General features: G+C 42.1%; 1 protein-coding gene across 5 annotated transcripts in view; it reads right to left on the reverse strand.

Moving 5' to 3' along the window:
* The window catches only part of Arhgef12 (Rho guanine nucleotide exchange factor 12), a 142,414-nt gene that overhangs the window by 22,923 nt on the left and 102,774 nt on the right, over positions 1-16,717 (reverse strand). For all 5 annotated transcript variants that reach the window (XM_029481424.2, XM_029481425.2, XM_029481423.2 and 2 more), the window contains 14 exons: positions 16,586-16,696; positions 16,294-16,392; positions 12,829-12,871; positions 12,415-12,520; positions 11,888-12,025; positions 11,280-11,312; positions 10,862-10,976; positions 9,980-10,085; positions 8,433-8,645; positions 4,052-4,184; positions 3,601-3,636; positions 2,934-3,088; positions 1,630-1,776; positions 618-703 (listed from right to left, as the gene is read on the reverse strand). In XM_029481424.2, coding sequence (XP_029337284.1) covers positions 618-703; positions 1,630-1,776; positions 2,934-3,088; positions 3,601-3,636; positions 4,052-4,184; positions 8,433-8,645; positions 9,980-10,085; positions 10,862-10,976; positions 11,280-11,312; positions 11,888-12,025; positions 12,415-12,520; positions 12,829-12,871; positions 16,294-16,392; positions 16,586-16,696 — 1,521 coding nt within the window. The remainder of the gene's footprint in view (positions 1-617; positions 704-1,629; positions 1,777-2,933; positions 3,089-3,600; positions 3,637-4,051; positions 4,185-8,432; positions 8,646-9,979; positions 10,086-10,861; positions 10,977-11,279; positions 11,313-11,887; positions 12,026-12,414; positions 12,521-12,828; positions 12,872-16,293; positions 16,393-16,585; positions 16,697-16,717) is intronic.

A 16,717-nucleotide genomic window follows, 5' to 3' on the forward strand; every position in this document is an offset into this window, starting at 1 on the left:
TTGTGGCTCTCGTAGATGACTTAGGTTCAGTAGCCAACAGCCTATAGCTACAGTTCCAGGGAATCCAAACTGGATTGGTTGTCTTCTTCTCACTTCTGTGGGCATGAGCCATAACTTGTGGCTCACACACAACACACAGGCAAAACAATAACATAAACACAACAAAATCAATCTGTACAGACAGTTAGACGGAAAGACAGGCGGAAGTTGCAGTCACTACAGCCTCTGGATTCTTTCCTTAGACTGGAAATAAGTTTAAGTCGTTTTCACTACTGATACTTATGAAGTATAATTACCTAATATTATACAATACATGCTTAAGATCTGAACAACAGAAGATGGTAGACATTCTATGTCACCTAAACCGACAGGATGCAGTACTTTTCTCCTTTAAGAGAAGGAACCAGTGTACCTGCATCTCAATGAGATGGAGCACTGAGTCTGATTGCATACTGATTAAAACAAACTAAACAATAAAATAATACTCGGAACCCTTTCCACCTTTGCATATTAGCTCTGCACCATGGATGTGTTTCATTTGGACACATTTATTACTTACCCCAGAATCTGATCAAATGTCTATAAAAATAATTAAAAGACATTCTCAGTTTCCTTACCCAGATGAGCAGATCTTCCCCAATATGATCAATAACAGAAGTCTCATTCCTTTTTCGGACAGCTTTCATTTGTTCATTCAACCCAACTTAGGGAGGAAAAAGAAAAAAAAAGATTAAGTCCAGACTTATTTTGAATTGAACTACTGGTAGTACAAATCAGTTAACTATTTTTTAAGTTTTCAGAGTAACACAGCTGCTCCCAATCTCCATTAATGTAATCTACACACAGCACTTACACAGCTAGATCCCCAGAGCTCTTCCTGGACACAGATCCTACCATTTTAAGCTCTGTTGTTAGGAACTAGCACACTGCCTATAGTGTGGCTACCCTGAATATGGATTCACCCTCGAGGTCTCACTGTGTAGCCCAGCTCAGAAAGACTCTGGATGTAAGAACACACTGCATGCCAATGAAACCTGAAACTGCCACAAAAAGAATGGCTTTGCTTGACAAACAGCTAATTCCTTTGACCAAGAAAGACTGAAAATTAAGGTCAGAGAGAAGACAGTGGGGTATGGCAAGAAGGACATCTTACACTCCCTCTGAGTCCAGGTGAGTCAGCTGGGGCCGGGCACAGAAAACGTGCCCTAAGCACAAATAGCGGAACCTGCTGGAAATTATCTAACCAGTCATTTAATTTTACTATTTATAAAATATATTTACATGCATATTATTATATGCATTATACATTTTAAACTACACACATACATAAAGTAATTGATAGGATATTATCAAGGGTAATTTTCATTATTCATGTTTTTCATTTTAAGTACTAACTTTAGATCAGAAAAGCCCATATGTATACAAAAGGCCACTTGTATACAAAAAGTAAGACTGGTATAAAATTATAGGGAAAATATTTAGTCAAAGATCCAATCATCTTTCTTTGCTAGATCCTCAATAAACTTGGTTAGGTAGTCACCTATCTGTAATATGCCGTAAAGGTGTGTTTACACAGTCTTCTCTCTACTAGCAATGTAGACACAACGGTCACAAGCCAACTTTGCTTACCATGAAGTTGAAGGATATCTTCCAAGTTTGAAAAAATCTTGCGTAGTTCTGAAGGTGATAGAATCCCTTCTCTGGACACTCGCTGATAGAATACTTGGTCAAGAACCTTCAGTGTCCGGACATGAGCTCTCTCAGTGTAGAACAATTCTAGGCAGAGGAGGGAAAAAGAGGTACAGAATGTTGCTTTATTTAGACTCATTCCATGGGACCAAATATAGTCTTCCATTGCTATTAGGTAGCAAATGCATTATGTAAATTTAGTGTTTAGAAAGGATGGTATGTCTCTAAGAACCAAACTGATTCATGAAATTTTCCTACACAGCAGAATAATGAAAAGTATCATTCAAAAGAATTTTATATTAGGAAGTTAATTAACAGATACTCCCAAACTCATTTACAATATGAACTTATAACACCAGAATACAGTAAAATCTAATAACAGATAGCCTTAAGCACTCTTCTGAAGTAATAGTAGATTAAATTTTCTATATTGGCCCATAAAACCTCATTTCTGGAGTCATATTAGCTCTGTAACTTTACTAAATCTCATTGTCATCAAAAAGAAGATATTTATTGAAATCAAGCCATAGTGATAGCAGAGGATACAGCATCTATGTCACATACTTGTTACGTACACGTTAGGGGAACTGTGATGTCAACTTGCCACAACTTAGAATCACCTGGGGAAAGAGTCTCAGTTGAGTAAACGCCTGTAACAGGTTGGTGTGTGGGCATACTGGGGAGGGGCTGTCCTGTTAACAGACTGACTGTAGGACCCAGCACATCATGGGCAGCACTATTCCCTAGGCAGAGGTCTGGGGCCATACAGAGCAGGAGGAAGGGCACAGAAGCCTCACTCTCTCCGCTCCGCAGTAGGTGTGATGGGACTGACTGTACTGAGCTCCTGCTTTGACCCCCTCAATAATGGTCTGTGACCTGTACATGGGTGACCTAAGTCCTACCTGCGCTTTCATTTCACACCACCTGTTGCTCAGCTAGTCTCCTTAAATTTAGCTCATTCTTGATAATCTATGTCTACAACATAACTTTAAAGTATCCCACTGACTTTTTTTGAATTCCATATGTAATGCTATGGATCTTCAGTTGCCTGAAAGCTAAACACAAATTGTACCATTACTTGTATTGTTTCTATCGAAAGGCTTGAAAATAACCTATCTTGTTTAATTCTGTCTTTGTTTAAAACAAAAGGCCAATAGAAAATAAAGCAAATTCCAAGGCTGAAAGATTTGCTTCATCTGGTAAATCTCCATCTATACAGCCAACAACAGATTGATTAAACTTACCATTAATCACTTCCTGTCTTTTGATCTCAGAAGGTTTCAGTCCCAGTAACACTTCTCTGCTAACAAGCTGCTGCCAGTTGGGTGGATCTGTCTCCAGGTCATTTTCAAACTGCTCATCCTCACTTTGACTTTCTCCAAAGGCGATGCTGTCAAACCTAATAAAACAAACAAATGGGAAATCCTGTTGAGGGCTTCAGGTGGATGACAGACTCACGAATCTTCTGTATATGTTCATGTGTGTATGGATGCACGTATGCAAGTATACACGTGCACGTGCATATGGAGGCTAGGTTGGCTTCGGGGGTCTTTCTTGACTGTCCTTCACTTTATTCCTTTTGATGGTCTTGTCATGTCTGGCTTCTCACCTGGGCATTCACCATCTGAACTGAGGTCTTCACATTTTTTAACAGCTGTGCTATCACCCCAACCTCATGAGGAGGTGCTTATTGTAAACCACGTAGACTTCTACATCTGATTCAGCACTGAGCCCAAGACTCTCCTCTCCTAGGAAATGGCTTCTTCCTGGATGTACACTTGTTTGTGGCCCTCGGGTACTCTGGGCTTACCTTTATACTCACAGACTATAAATAGGGTTTCTTTCCTTTACAATTAGGACTTTATAGGGGATAAGCACTATTTAAATGAAAGCTACTTAAGATTTACTTACTTCCGAAAGGCTTTTGGGGTCCCATGTTCTGTCACCCTAAAACAGTAGAGAATAAGGAATCACAAGAGAGCAAAATGGAGACCAAGAAAGACAGACCCAGACGGACAGTGGCAGCACACGCCTTTAATCCCAGCACTCAGGAGGCAGAGGCAGGTAGAATTTGAGCTTGGCAGTTTGAGCCCAGCCTTGTCTACAGTGCAAGTTCCAGCATAGCCAGGGCTACACAAAGAAACCCTGTCTCAAAAAAAACAAAACCAACAACAAATAAAAAACAAAAAAGAAAGATAGATATACCCAAGATACAAAAGCCATTTAACATAATGAAAAAATTTCAGTAGGATTTATTATTTACTACCAACCAGACGTCTATAAAACATAAAAGAAAGTGCTGCTATATATTAAAAGTGATAGGTCAAAGAACTTAAGCAATGCACAAAGCTCTATGAATTACCTCTCTACTTCACAGTCCTCCTCCTGCACTTGATCTAACAGAGGAGGAGGGAAGTCGAAAACAGTATTGGGGACTCGAGGTGTGCTGTCCAAGCAGTCTCCAGGCGCCAATGCTTCTCCCACTTGCTTTGTTCCTAAGATGATAAAAGTTGGAGTCATTAACTGTTTAAAATAAAACAGCAATAGCAATAACCAAAAAACCTGATCAATTCCCAGAACTTTTTCCTAAATCATAGCCACATTCTATTTCAATAGGCTAGTTAGAATAAAAAATTTAGTATATAAAACTCTCCAATGCACTAAAGAACAAATGGGGAAAACTTTTCTCTTTTCTTTCCTTTTCTTTTCTTTTCCTTTTCTTTTTGAGATACTATGTAGCCTGTGGCTGGCCTTAAATTCCCAGAGATTTGCCAGCTTTTACATCCTGAGAGATGGGATTAAAAGCATATACCACCATGCCTGACAAGAAAATCAGTTTTAAAGTATTCTCTTAAAAGCTAAGGGAAGAGCCACCAAGGGGGTGCGGCTGGTTAGGTGCTTGCATACAAGCCTGACAGCCTGAGCCTGGCCCCTGAATGAAGCTACAAGTTCCCTGAATTCCATGCATGCCCTCTGCCTCTGAACTGCTGCCTGTGCATAGATTTGGGGAGAGGTGTCTTTAGTTGTCTAGTCTCTGCTGAGGCCCCTAGGTTCCAAAGATAGCTCTAAACCCAAGGTCACACAGATGGCCCTGATTATCAGTGAGTCACAAAAAAATGACTAAACATGAAGACAGACGTGGTGAGTGGAGACAGGAGGCAGAAAGGCAGTTAGTCAGAGGGTCAGCATGCATAGTGTCCATAAATGAAACTATGAAAATGAATTTTTTAAAAAGGCAGGACAAGCACCATGTCTCGGGATGAGGAGCAGCCTCCTCCTGACCCCTCCTTTCTCATTTCTAATGGCAGCAGTTAGAGTGGACCAATTCCAAATAACACTTTTAGTTTACAATCTGTATCCTTTCTCTAGGGATTCTGCTCACTCTCTGCCCCACCGCCCCAAAGCCTGACAGCTATGGCATTACTGGTAGGGTTATGAGGCATTACAGAAATCCAAATGCGGATCCGTTTGACTACATCAAGGAGAACTTTAACTCTCTTGTAAGTCAGGCTAGGGATTTAATATCCATCCATATTTCCTTCTCCTATTCTTCTTACCTTTCTGATCTGTGGTCTCAGTGAAATATCTACTTGATACTTTACCTAGCAGGATGACTCTAAATGCCTGAAAACCAATCCAATGTTTTCATTACTATGGCCATATACATATTGTCAAATACAACCTTCAGCTCATACGCATACTGTTGCTACCGGGTTAAGAAGTATGCTTGTTTGAATATTTTCTTTCTTATTGCCCCCAATTATGCAACTCCGTGTCCATTTGAAACAGGGTGTTTATTACACTAAAGTTGCACTCAATCAGCTGCTTCATGAACTTCTTTTTTTTTTAAATAAAAACATTTTTTACATTTCTGTGTGTGTTTATGCGCACACATGTGCGAAAGCATGTGCAAGATAAGCAAGGACAAGTCGGACGACACTCAGCAGCAGCTGCTTCGCAGTCGGCCATGTGGGGGTCCAGGACTCCAGCTCAGGTGGTCAGGACTGGTGGCAAGCCCCTTCCCTGCTGAGCCAGCTTACCAGCCTTCATTTTGTTATTGACATAGGGTGTCAATATGTAGCCCAAAGTGGCTTGCAACTTGTGACCCATGTCCCAATTTCTGGAAGTAGACACATGTGCCACAGCATTTAGTCTGCTTTATGTTTCAAAAACGACTTACTTTCTTAAACAACTGTTTTTCTTTGTATTTCTAAATCTTTTCCTTTATTGGTAAAGTAATATAATTTTATCATATCTCAATTTTTTTTCTGGTTCCTCATACTACCAATTGCTTAAAACTCCTCCTTCACTTTTGTGTGTGTCATGTAGGTATGAGTGAGTGTTTCCATGTTACTTGTGTGGAGAGACTACAGAACAACATAGGACGTCTTCCTTGATAGTTCTTCACCTTCTGTTTTTGAGACAGGGTCTCTCGGCTGGACTGGCTGGCTGGTGAGCTCTAAGGACCCGGTATCTCCCCAGCAACACCAGGCTAGAGATGGGTCCACTCTGAAGTCCCTAACTGTCCTTACGAACTTGATGTAAACTACCTTCCCAGCCCCCACCTCTCTTTTCTTGCTCCTGACTTGCTATGCTCCAGTCTGGAGCCCCGGCTGTGTGGCCTGTGACACCGTCACTGCCTGTGCTGCTCTTCTGTGCGGTGCCCTGCACCCCAGGACTTACTCTCACTTTCTTCTCAGTGTGCAGTACAACCTCCAACGCGGTTCACAGAGTGAGGAGTTTCAAACTTTACGTTATTACGTATGTGAAAATGTCTTTATTCATTCCTCCTTTTGACAGACAATTTAACAGGCACACTTTAAAGTAAAAGCCATTTTCTTGCCGAGACCCGAAAGTCGTGTTCTTTTCTATTCCACTATTCAGTGTTCCAAGGAGCAACAGATAAACAATTCTCATTTTCTTGCTCTCAAGTTTCCAGGATTTCCTCATCACTTAGGTAACAGTGGTTGGTTCTCCTCACCCTTTCTAAGTCAATGTGGATGCTATTCCTGCCTCTGGGAACCCTCACTACTTTCTCTGCCCCTTCCCCACCGTCTCTGCTGACTCTGAAGAAGAGACAGGATCTCATTCATGAGTCCCCTGATTTTGGGGGCTCTGTTGCAGTGTTGTTGTTCTTGTTTTTACTTCTTACATGCACTGGAAAACACTACTTTCAGGGATTCTACACACAAACAGCCTGTTAAATACTGGCAAATGCAGTGGTTTAAAAACATCTTCATAAACTTTTAATTCTCCTTCAGGAATGGACTGTCATCTGTCTCCCCTGAAGTATGGATGACTTGGTGGCTTGCCTCTAACTGGCTGAGGTGATAGCAGAACTCTGTCCTCACTCTGTACTTTACATCATTCTAAGGAGTCAGCTATAGCATCCTGGAACACTGGAGCAACTCCTGAAAGAGCCCATGGGGCTCTGGGCTAAGGCCTTCATCTGAGTTATCTGGAATGGAGGAGACACGGTGTTCCCTACTTTCCTGAGAGGCCTCATGTTAGAACCACTTAGACAAACAGCTACAAAAACATGAGAATACTGTCTGTGTTACGCCACTAAACCTGGAGTGATTTTCACACAGCAATTCATAACAATAATTACTCTACTATATTTAACTTTTAATTAAAGTTTATCTCTGAAATATTCGTATAAGGTCCTACTCTACATCATTTCTTTAATGTTCCCAAGTATATCACTTTAGAGGCAATTTTAAAGTTCTTACGCATTATCAAAATTAAGCTGTTCCTCTAGGGGTGGCTCTTCTATGTCATTGTCTAACCGTATGGAGCTGTGTGTTGCCTCATGCCTTAACTTTAAGAAGCAAATGTTTCCAGGAATGAGGAATGATGTTCATGTTTAAGGATGAAAAACTGTATAGCTGACCTGGCTTTCTTTCATTTTTTTCCCTCTTCTACTGTGTGGAAATAGCTATGATTCAAATATTTGACCTCTTCTTGTTACTGAATTATCATCAATGTAAAAGAAAAAAATCTTCAGGGTCTCAGGTTTACAGATTTTCTTTAAAGTTTATCTGGGGCCTGCCATGATGAAAGAAAGGTGTCTGCTGCCACCCTGATGGTCTGCATTTGGTCCTGGATCTCACGTGGTAGAGAACCCATCTGATCGGCGAGGCGACACAGCTCAAGGCACCCTGTGCTCAGTGCGCCTTCCTTTCTGAGCAGCCTTCTTTCTATCCGTCCCGTAAGTCTGCATCAAGTGTTTTTTTTTTAAGTCTCAACTCTGCTTCCTTTAGAAAACAGAGCATTTATTTGCCAATACCAACTGGCCAGTTTCCTCAATCCCCCTTATCTTTCTTTCCTGGAATGAAAATTTTTTCCAACTTTTACTGGTGTTGGGTTTTCTCTTCTTATTTATGAACAGTCTCCCAGTGTGTGCCTGGATGGCCTTGAACCTTTGATCCCTCTGCTTCTGGCTCTTGAAGGTGACTCTGGCTGTATCACCTTACCCAGGGGCTCCAATGTAAATTTTTAGTTTTGTGACTTTCCTCGTGCATCATATAAGCTCCAAATGGCAGGCACCTGTGTATAGTTAACACCTCAAGAGTTCAGGCAGTAGTTTGGAGTTTTGATTTTTAGGAAAATAAAAAACTATCATTCAACATATTTCTATTGTGAACTGTAGAATACTACAATATTTAAATCAAACTAAACTGGGATTCATTTGTAATTAAAATCTTCCAATTTTCCACTGTCTACTCTAATGAATGACTCACCCGTATCATTCTCTCTCCCTCCCTCTTGGGAAAGAGCAGTCCCTGAGGTGGCAGAGGACATGGAACTGGCAGGCAGGTATCCAGTGTCTGTTCCTTCATTGGCTACTCCACTCTGGCGCAACTTAGCAGGGTCCTGAGGCTCAGGACTCACAGACGAGGGAGTGGATAAGTGCTTCGGGTGGCGTGACTTCTGTATCTCCATGGCCCTGCCAACTGAACAGAAAGCAATGGTCAGCAGCATGTGTTGCAGAGCGGCTGTAGAGGAGGGAAAGGGGTGGATGGAAATATCTGAGTTTACAGTTACTACATACAGCAAGAAACAGGGTTGGGGTAAGGAAGGAGAGAGCAGATAAGGAAAGTTAAGAGGGATGGAGCAGAAGAAAGAACATAGAAAGAGAAGCTGGCAAGCGCAGTGGCAGTGGAGGCAGAGGGAATGCTGGGAGACAGTTTTATCTCCTGAAAAAACAAAGATGCAGCCTCTATCTGTGAGTGTTATCCCTCCCACCTTTCCCTATATATTCACAATATCTCCGCTGTACCAAAGACTGCCCTCCTCCTTACTCTTGCTCACATCAGGTTCTCTCAGGTCATCCTCTAGTACCTTACATACTCACATGGCTCTGTACAGCCTGAATCTAAGTTCATCTTCTTCTTCGCAGATTGCCTCTGCCTGGCACTCGCAGGACGACTCCCCATGTCCTGGAGACGCAGCATCACTGCTCTCCAACCAAACTGTCACCCCATTATGCCAGAACCTCAAGTGAAAAGCCCAGCACAGGCTGGCTACCTTCCTAGTACCACATCTATCTCTGCTGCCACACTGTCTGGTGGTCTGACCTCGCTCTGCAGATGGAGGTGACAGGCTGTCAGAAAAAGCACAGTGGACACATGGAAACCACAGAAATACGCAGAGAGTAACAGTAAGTACAAAGGGACTAAACAAGTCATGGTGGAGGGATCGATGACCAGGGGCGTGGTGCATGCATGTGTGTATGTGTGCGTGTAGTGTGCAGGTCTGAATGAGACAACCCTGAGTACCATTTCCATTCCTCAGTCAAAGTCCACATTCTTTTTTAAGTCCAGCCCCTTCTCACATGGAACTCAGTACGTAGGTCAGGCTAGCAGGCCAGGGATCCACCAGTCTCTGGCTTCCCAGATTCCAGCTACTACATTAGGCATTCCCCTCAACATGGCTCTACAGCAGATTGAATGTCTCTTCTAAGAGCTTTACCAACTGAGCTAGCTCCCTGGCCCAAAGCTTTTTTTTTTTTTTTTAAATTGAGCAAACATAAATTGAATAGGCACACATAAAATCAAAGATAAGAAGCCATGGCAGGCATGGGATGGCACATGTCACTGATGAAGATGTTCACAACAGTTAATACAGCACCGTAGGTGAGCTTTGTTCAGAACAGCACTGGGGGAAACAAGGCACAGTGCAGCATCAACAACAGCAACTACAGAGCAGCTGCCTCCAGCAACGCATCCCCGACCAAACAGGCTTCTGTGGAAAGGCAGCAAGAACAGCACCTCGAGCTTCAACGTACTTGCACTGTTGTCGTGGCGGCTTGGTCTTCTTGGGGGTCCCAAAATGCTGGGGAATCCTCTTCGCTTCCCTTTTTCTTCTCCCTCTCTATCTTTCTTCATGCTTTGCTAAATTCAAGGTACAATTACAATAAGATAAGAGACGTCGAACAGTAGGTCTTGTTGATGTTTTCAAATACAGCAATGTGATTCTAATGGCCAGCTGAAAGGAAATGGCACGATACACAGAAAAGAACCATGGCACCCATGGAGCCGAGCTGCGTGTGAACCTCCAGCTCAGCATGCCTTATTTTCTGTTTTTGCATTTTTGGTGTGAGACAACATCTGATGTAGTCCTGGCTGCCCTTAAGCCCACTATATAGACAAGGGTGACCGTGACCTCTGGATCTTCCTGCTTATAACTCCCAAGTGCTGTTGATGCAGGCCTGCACCACCAAACTCAGCTTTCAACACAAACAATACTCTTAGAAAGTAAAAAGCTAATTTTACCAGCAGCTTGCTGACAAACATTTGCTGTTTTACAGCATCATTCATCCATTCAACATTTTCATAGTATGTGAAAGCACCATGCTGAAAACTAGGGACTCACCCTTACACTCAAAGAAACACTAAATAAAACCTAATAATTACAGAGACAGGTGCCCTGAAGTGACAGTCTAAGGTACTGGTTTGCAGGTGGCAGGCATATAAACGTTACCTTACCTAATAATAAGCTTTTCTACGTGTGGATTTCTCACTAAATAGTTTCTTGGCAAGAGAGACCAAGTTAGATCTATCACGGTGCTCAAGGCTGATGTGCTGCCTCAGTAAACGCTGGGAAGGGATCACTGTCCGCAAACGTGCAGAATGGCAAGGCAGCCCCTGTGCTATTGCCCCAGCCGCACCTTGATCTTTGGAAGGAAGCCGATCCGACCCCGCTTGTGCTCCAAGTTTCGAGGTTCTTTCACTTTTACTCCCAAATACTTCATATACATGAGAATTACATACTGCATTGTGGAACTGGAGGAGAAACAATTGAATACTGTGAGAATTCTGATGTGAGAAGGATGGTCAGAATAAAGAGATCAAGTGATTTCTAGAGGCCCAATGATGGAAATTAATCAAGGCAGAAACTAAAAAAAAAAAAAAAAAAAAAAAAAAAGTACACAAACCAATTCTATCCACATGACACTAGAGTTACAAACCAAATAAAAAGCAGGCCACCAGAGGGAGCCTACAGTCTATGTATGAAGTTGAAAGACACAGACATTTTGGAGCAGAGAGAAAATCTAGCTCTAGTTGCGGTAGGGAACATTATATTACCTCCTTTCTTCTTCTACAGCCTGAGCAGTCAGCCTAAAAATAGAAATATTTTAAGGTGAAATACATACAATTGCAGATGGTCTATCTATAAGTCAGTGGTACATTTGGAAGTGATCTATCTGTAAGTCACACAGTTCAAGGCCCTGGGTTCAATCCAAGGTGCCATCAAAAAGATGAAAGAAACATATACATTTAATCAGAGATTTGCTACTTAAGCTCAGGCACCTGAAATAACAAAAGAGAACTAAATGATTAGGGTCCCGTGTACATCAAGGATAAAATACTCAAGCAACTCTACTCCACAAAGGGCCCCCACCATTTCACAGGCGCGTCATTAGGTGGATGTGTTCTACAGCAGCAAGTACTTCCCAAGGCCTTAAGTCATGCAGTGAAAGTGGTCACCAGTGCTTATCACTGATCACAAGTCTTGGAGTTACTCATTAACCAACACTCAGAACGGAGAAGGCAAGAGCTTTCAACAGGAAAAAAATTCCATTTCCAAGTGTCAGGACGAATAATTCTACACATTACAATCCGACTGCTCCGCCAGATCTGCTTAAAGAGGGCTCCACGCAAAAGCAGCATTTCTGCATGCGGCTCTGACTTACAACACTTCTTCAATTTTGGTAACGATCTGTTCGGCACATGCTCGCTCCTTCTCCAGAGTTCCCCGGTCCTTGTCTCTCTCTGCATCAAGTTTAGTCAGCTCACTCTCAGCCAAGGTCAGCCCCATGCTGCGTTTCTGTCTAAAAGAGTTGGAAAAAATAGCTCAGCAGAGAACAAACTATCTCCCTCTAGGTGTCTAGACAGCCCTACCTACAACTGACTATGGACAGGCAGGATGTCCTGTTTCCTACTTTGACCCAACAAGTCAAGGGTCTAGTGGTGGTTGATGCTTTTGACTCATTTCTGGCAGTAACACACTCAGCAAAGATGCTGCACTGAGCCACCTCCGTGCTGAAAGGGCCTGAATGGAGACTATGAACTCTCATCCACCCTCTGACTTCAGATGCCCACTATGTTTAACAACAGGGCTAAAGTCATATGGTTTACTTTTGTAGCTTTTTCCTATTTAAAAATATAAGACAAATAACTCACAATGAGCATACCAAGTTTTCTCTAACGGCAGACTTACCGGAAGTCCTCCAAGTGCCTCTGAACTTCAGGGTGGACTCTCTCCTGCATTGTCTGAATGTAGTGGCGATGCAGGTCCTCAGGAATAAGCTCAGGTCTTCTCTTTTCTGCACACAGAAGAGGAATTAAGTGATCTAAAGAGATGGTCTATGCAGCCCAACACTGGCAACACAGTGACATTGCACAGTCCACACTGAACTTACTACACCAGAGAACCTACTCAGTGCAGTTATTGCACTTCCTGTCAGAAGCCAGCTCTCATCCTTTCATCCTTTCAGTGTAGTAGACTCTCTTTCAGCTGTGAGTCACATGGTTAAAGTAGCCTGACTAAACTAACATAAAACAGCGGATCTGAGGCAAGCCACAGTTTGATGGAGACGCTAATCTTCAGGGACCTCGGGTGCTTCAAACTTACCTAGATCCACGGAGATTTCCTCAGGAACTGGAACTTTCAGGTGCTGAAACAATACAAACAAAGTTAGAACTGCACTGGGCTTCTGGGACAGACTGAGGAAGGTGTGTAGGTTTATCCAAAGGTGTTTGCTAATCCAGCTGTTCTTGCCCATCCAAGTGTCACAGCCCTGTCTATTGCTTAGACATGGAAATAAACTCTTTCCCCACAGTTCTGCTGTGAAGGAAGAACTAGCCATTTTATCGGGCAGCAAAATAAATGCTTCGGTACCACTCCACGTAAATATCTGACATCAGCTTACTATAGACGCTGGTCAATATAATCGGTTATGCATTACTTGAAATAATACAAGTAAACTTAAACTATGCGTCTATTATATAGGAAAACCTGACTCACATAAGTATGATGTTCATGTCTGAATCTGAGCGGCTCATCCTACAGACCATGTGATTATCAGTAATGTTCTTAGCTAATTGTTAAAACTGCCGATGAAAAAGTACTGGATGTTATGTTGAGTTTTTGAGTCTTAAACTCTCAACAACTATCAGTAATAATCAGTAGTTCCTGCAGTAGAACCGAAGCACCTATCTTAGGATACACTTCTTTCTATCAGGATTTCTCCCCATAAGCATGTAGAATTATTATCAGACTATAATGTTCCTTACCCAATAACTAAACAGAAAATATTATTATTTTGTATTCAGAGGAAATATCTTGGTTCTTATACAAATTTTATACTGTACACCTATTAAAGTCATATACTTCCTAAATTTGTAATTCTTATAAAGATCTAAAGTTGTAAATTTGAAAATAAGTCAGTATTAAAATATTATGAGACCATTACATAATTTATTTTGGTGTGTGTATGTGATGTGTGCACACGTGTGTAAGTATTTACACTTGTCCATGCATGCATCTGTGAAGGCCAATGTTGACTTCTACTATCACTCTCTACCCTATTCTTTTGAGATAGGGTTTCTCATTGAACCTGATATTGACTGATTCTATCAGCCTGGCTGGCTGGAGAGTCCCTGGAATCCTTGTCTCCCTGTCTTCCCTCCTAGCGCTGGGAGTACAAGTGTGCACAGCCACGCCTGGCTTCTTATGTGGGTGCAAACATCTAATTCAAGTACTTATACTTGCACAACAAGCACTTTACCGCTGAGCAAGCCATCTCTGGCCCCTAAGAAGAGTGAAATGGCAAGACATGTTCATACATGTCTGTAATCCCAACACTTGGGAACCAGAGATGAGAGAATCTTAAGCCAAAGGCCTGCCTGGGCTAAAAGACTCTGTTTCAAGGATATGGAAAAGGGAAAGACGTGAGAAACAGAAAACAGAAATGTTCTTTTAGCACACATGCAAAAAAGTACATGTGGGTTAGCAGTGCAGCTCAACAGCACAGCCTTGCTGAGTGCACCGAGACAGGGGTGTGATTCTAGCACCACAAGAAATCAAATAAAAACTAATTCATTTACGTATGGACATGAGTAATATAATTTTGACTGGTCACATGAAAGAAGAATGAACACATTAGCACGGATTCTCCTAACACTTTGCTGCTGGCACAGCTCCTGAGCAGCCAACAGGCAGGCAGATGCACAGTTCGAGGGAAGTAGGTGATCCATCCACACTTTACACTCTTTCCAGGAAAGCAGCAGGGTCAGAGCTGGGATGCAGAGATGGCTCAGTGGTTAAGAGCATGTGATCTCGAAGAGTTCACTTAGGGCCTGACCCTGTCTTCTGTCACCCACAGTCACTGACACACAGGTGGCACATTATCCTCACAGACAACAAACATACATGAAAATAAAAAAATCAGTAAAATAAAAAACAAAGTCTTCAGTTGAGAAATCTTGGAGAGAAGTGATGGAGACTAGAGTTTAAAGCAGTCATCTAAGAGAACAAGTGTGAACAGACAAGGGCTGGCAATGTGGCGGACGAAGTGTTTGCCTAGCACTTATGAAACTATGGGCGTCATCCCAGCACCTCATAAAGTACCTCATAAAACTAGATATGGCTGGTCGCAGATGCCTTTAATCTCTGCAATTAGGAAACAGGCAAGAAAGTAAGTTTAAGGTCATTTTCAATGACCTGCTGAATTCATGGCTGGTGTGAAACCCTGTATAAAACTAAAGGGATAAAGAATATGGGGAGCGGTGGGATGACTGCAGAAGTTCCTACAGACAAATGCTTGCTAAATAAGCATGAGGACTGAGGACCTGAACTTGGGCCCTCAACATCCACATAAAAGCAGGGCACAGTGGGTGTGGCGGGGAGGTAGACGCAGGAGGATCCCTGGAGCACACTGGTCAGTTGATCTAAGTCAGTGACTGAGCTGAGAGTCAGTGAAAGACCTGGTCTCAACACAATAACATGGATGGCTAGGGAGATGGCTAAGCACGGAAGGAGTTTGTTATTCAAGCCTAAAAACCTGAATTCAATCCCTGGGACCCACACAGTGGAAGAACTGACTTCCACTGCTTGCCCTCTGCATCTTAGCACAAGTATACATGAAACACACCAATAAAAAAAACTAATTATAGTAAAAAAATAATAATAAGGTGAGAAAGACACCTGATGTTGGCCTCTGGCCTACATGTGTATATGAAGATGTGTGTATGCATACACTAAGGAAACAATATTTTTTAAGATAAACTAAACAAAAACAGGTGATGAGAAAAGGACCAAGCAACAAGATCATCCAAGGACGTATTATAGGATATTATGTACCCTTACTTAGCAATGCTCATGATAAAATTCAGCTTAAAAATAAAAGACTTAAGCAAGAGTGGTATGTGGTGTGTGGTGTGTGGTGTGTTGTGCTTGTGAGTGGAGGCCAGGGGACAATGCAGTATCTTCTTCTATCACTGCCCACCTTACTGTCAGTGATGGGATCCCTCACCAAACCTCAGGCTCAATGACTGGCTAGACTTCCTGGACAGCAAACCCCCAAGATCCTCCTGTCTCTGCCTTCCCAGGAGTCATGTGGATCAAACGTGGGTCTTCACGCCTGTGTGGCAAGCACACTACCAGGTGGGCCACTTCCCTAGCACTTCCACTGGTAAAACAAAGCGCAGTGATTTGCTGGCTTCAGTGTGCAACTTTTTAGTCAAATTAGTGTATTTATTAGTCATTAGTGTATTTCTAATGTCCAGAGGGGCCACTCAGAATTCAGTTATCCAAGAATTATCCTTTGGATCCTCATATATATGTCTATCATCTATATTATGTTTTTCATTTCCCAATCTAATCACGTACATATAAATTTCCAAATATACATATATACTCCCTAAAATGTTTTGTAAAAATTCATATACCCAACATTAATTTAGAAATTATTTTTAAGTCAAGTATAATCAAGCACTAAGCATGCTACGCTTCCATGGCATGGTTAGGGGACAGGAAATCAAGGGCCATGAGGCAATGGATGCACTGACCGACCCCAGAATTAACTCAGCAACTTACTGCAGACCGGTCCAAGAAGAACTGATGAAACTCCAGGAAGACACGCCGAGTCTCCTTGGAGTTCGTCTGCTTATACAGGTCTGAATAGAGATAACAGAGCTGTCATGGAGAAAGAAATGGAAAAGACAGTGAAAAAACACAAAAGGTAATAATTTAGTAAATAACATTTGAAATGCCTATCCTTATAAATTTAGAAAATAAGCCTGTCTATTCTTGTTTTTCAGATAAAAAGCTCTCCGGCATATGAATCAGTATGTGGCTGCTTAATCAGGTAAGTTATAAGATATATTACCAATGTTGCAGGGTCAAACTGTGAGACTACATGGTGTAAGAAAACAGCCAAGTGAGCAGGGCGAGACTTCAGCAATTCAATGCTCTGGAAACAGCTGCACTGTCCATTGATCTAGAGGGAAAAAAATGATTA

Source organism: Mus caroli, unplaced genomic scaffold (assembly GCF_978045245.1).
Source record: "Mus caroli unplaced genomic scaffold, Mus_caroli_1 scaffold_11, whole genome shotgun sequence".
Classification (NCBI taxonomy): Eukaryota; Metazoa; Chordata; class Mammalia; order Rodentia; family Muridae; genus Mus; species Mus caroli.